The sequence below is a fragment of the Bombyx mori genome, chromosome 7, assembly GCF_030269925.1.
Source record: "Bombyx mori chromosome 7, ASM3026992v2".
In the NCBI taxonomy this organism is placed as follows: domain Eukaryota; kingdom Metazoa; phylum Arthropoda; class Insecta; order Lepidoptera; family Bombycidae; genus Bombyx; species Bombyx mori.
This window is the reverse complement of record NC_085113.1, coordinates 420,975-424,094: the sequence shown is the minus strand read 5'-3', so window position 1 is coordinate 424,094 and position 3,120 is coordinate 420,975. Positions and strand designations below refer to the sequence as shown.

At 43.3% G+C, this 3,120-nt stretch overlaps 1 protein-coding gene across 1 annotated transcript; it reads left to right on the top strand.

Annotated features, from left to right (window-relative positions):
• The first annotated feature begins 1,523 nt into the window (after positions 1–1,523).
• LOC105842978 (uncharacterized) lies at positions 1,524–2,848 on the top strand. The gene is made up of 2 exons (XM_012697612.3): positions 1,524–1,594; positions 1,844–2,848. Exon 2 carries the CDS (start codon positions 1,852–1,854, stop codon positions 2,698–2,700), a length of 849 nt encoding a protein of 282 aa, XP_012553066.1. The 5' UTR covers positions 1,524–1,594; positions 1,844–1,851; the 3' UTR covers positions 2,701–2,848.
• Positions 2,849–3,120: the final 272 nt, after the last annotated feature.

Here is a 3,120-nt window from a genome sequence, read left to right as displayed (position 1 = left end):
ACTGCTTCACGGCGGAAATAGCCGGGATGGTGGTACCTACCCGTGCGGACTCACAAGAGGTCCTACCACCAGTAATTACGCAAATTATAATTTTGCGGGTTTGATTTTTATTATACGATGCTATACCTTCACCGTGGAGGTCAATCGTGAACATTTGTTGAGTACGTATTTCATTAGGAAAATTGGTATCAGCCTGGGATTCGAACACCGGTGCATCGCTCAACACGAATACACTGGAAATCTTATCCTTTAGGCCACGACGACTTCAAAGGCCTCCGGGCCACCAGTCACCCTTCAACCATAAAAAATGTACCTAAACCAATCTATCTATAAGTACATATTGTTACGCGCTGGGGTTCAGGATAAATAAATGTACCACCAAAGTACAACTTAAAACTGTATTTATCACCTAGAACAAATTATAAACACTTTAAAATTCTTAATACGCTCCTTCCGCTTTGCTTCAGGTGATCCGTTCGCTGTTTCGCTTCGAATAGATTATTGACTGTATGTGTGCCATCTCTGCAACGCTTTTATAGTCGATAAGAAAACCTCGATCGAACATTCCTCACAAGACGAGCACTTTCGATGCGTGTTTCCGCTATCTGACAATAAATGGCGTTGTACTTCTCGAGCGTTCTACATGTTACTAGACCCTTTGGTATTCGTTTCGGCTATTCGGCGATAGATGGCGTAACAATATGTAGGTACAGATGAGGTACGAGACCAACCTCCAACAGCTTGACACACACCGGCATCGGATCCCTGAGATGATTGACATATTTTGCCATGCTCTCAATAATCTCCCTGGGATTTTTGTTTTGTTATGTTCATATAGCATGGTATTGGCTTGAACTGTAGGAGTAGTACATACGATAATACGCAAATATAAATCATGTAAAAACCTTTCATTTAATGAACACGACAAATGGAATCACTTGGAATCTCTCAATCAATGGAATAAGCTCAGTAGATAATAGGCCCAGTATTGGACGCTGAGGATGCAAGACCGTCGTAAGATTGACACACTGGAAATGTGGTGTTGGAGACGTCTCCTCAGAATACCGTGGAGTGCGCACCGTACCAACGTTTCGATCCTGAAAGAGCTCAACATCAAGAAGAGACTATCGTCAACAGTCCAAATACGAATCCGCAAGTTCTTCGGGCACATCACTCGTAATGAAGACTCCATTGAGCGGTTGGTGGTGCAAGGGAAAGTCGAGGGCAAAAGATCTTGCGGACGATCTCCAGCACGATGGACCGACCTCATAAAATTTGTGACTCACTTCAACATAAATGATTGTTCTCACTCTGCGAAACATCGTGCCACATGGCGTCACATTGCGAGAGCATCGGTATCGCAGGATCCGACTGATGCATGACCACGACCACTCTGTCAAGAGTGTGCGAATAGGAAGAAGAATTATCTACTAAAATAAATTCACGCAGGCGAAGTCGCGGCGCACGTCTCGTGAATAATACGCCATGTACTTGACCTCAAGGGTATCTGTTGTTTTTCTAATAATCTTATAAGGTTCTTAAATACAGATCGGACAAATACAGAAGTCTCAGTCGTGCTCTGTTGCTCGAAACGGTAAGTCATTGTTCTTATTCTTACTGTATTTAGATGTTCGTCAATGCTTGAGATGGACAGAAATAATAAGCGAAATCTGAGCCCATGACCACAGCGGGAAAGCTGCCTTGAGACATGAGGTCGAAGTCATAACTACCAACGGGATTAAAGTAGCTCCGGTAGATGCTCCGGTCCCCACGTGATGCCCGACTGACGTGACGCTCACCTTCCCCTCTATAGTACTAAAGACTATTTTTATTGACATTATAGATTCCAAGATGAGGGTGCTGTTAGTTTGCCTGGCAAGCTTACTAGTCTGCCTGAAGACGGCTGATTCTCACTCATTGCCGCAAAAGGATTACGACACTGACTCCAACAAACATGACATTACCGATCCACTGAATGACACCAGCGGAAATAATAGCAGCTCGGTCCACGACAATTTCAGCGGAATCTTTGATTATAGCACCACACGGTTCATCGCGCGTTCCGTAACTAGGGGTGGCAAGAAAGAGTCCATGGGCATCTACGCCTACAAGAACGGTAAAGTGAAAATGATTTTAGAAGACAGCCTGGCCGTCTCTCCTTGGTCTTCGAAGTCGCGCGCCTATTTGGGCAATAAGGACGGTATCTACGTTTACGACACAGAAACAGAGAAGCTTGAGAAGTACGGCAATCTGAGTGACAACGTCATCGGGATCGTAAAAGAGAACCGCAGTGACGACCTGTACATCCTGACGGAAGACCACGTCGTCTACAAGGTCACGGAGGAAGGCACCAAGAAAGTCAAAATTAACGAAGCTGAGCACGTTGAGAAAATAGCGCTGGACTGGGATGACAACTTGTACTACATCGGAGCAAACGATCACCCGTATGTTGTCACTTCGGACGGTGCGAAGAAGATCGAAGGTCTTCCAGTTAACTCAACCAGAACGTTTATCTCTAGGCCTCCGATCAAGATAGAGCACGGAGCGTGGTTTATGTGCGAAAAACAGGCCTACATCATCTATCCCAACGCGACCAGCGAACCATACGTATTCAACGACCAAGAGAAGTTGGAATATGAGAAAACAGTTCGTGCTCTTAAGACTATTCTCTCACAGGTGGATAACCAACCAGTGGAATAACATAATATCTTTGGATTTCGCGAGTTGTAGAGATAATTAAAATGACAGACGACGACAAACACGACACTAAACTGTAAAAGCAGTCCTAATTATATTATAGGAATAACGTGTTTTTGTTTGAAATGAAATCCGAATGAATCTTGTGGAATGTTGTTGTTGTTGTTTTATTTCTTGTTTACCTGAACCATTTATACTTCTATAGCATATGAGCGTAAAGTAGAGCATCCGATGTGTGATCCGATATGTCGCGAAACTCGATGGGCAATTCCAAAACATAATCCCTTAACGAGAGAAACGGCTGCATCTATGTGTTCGAATTGTATTAGCGGTTTTTATTTAATAGATGGTAAACTTAAAAAATTAAAAGTACTTTATCTTCACGTTAGTAATTTGATATTTCACTGCCGTAGTAACTAAAAC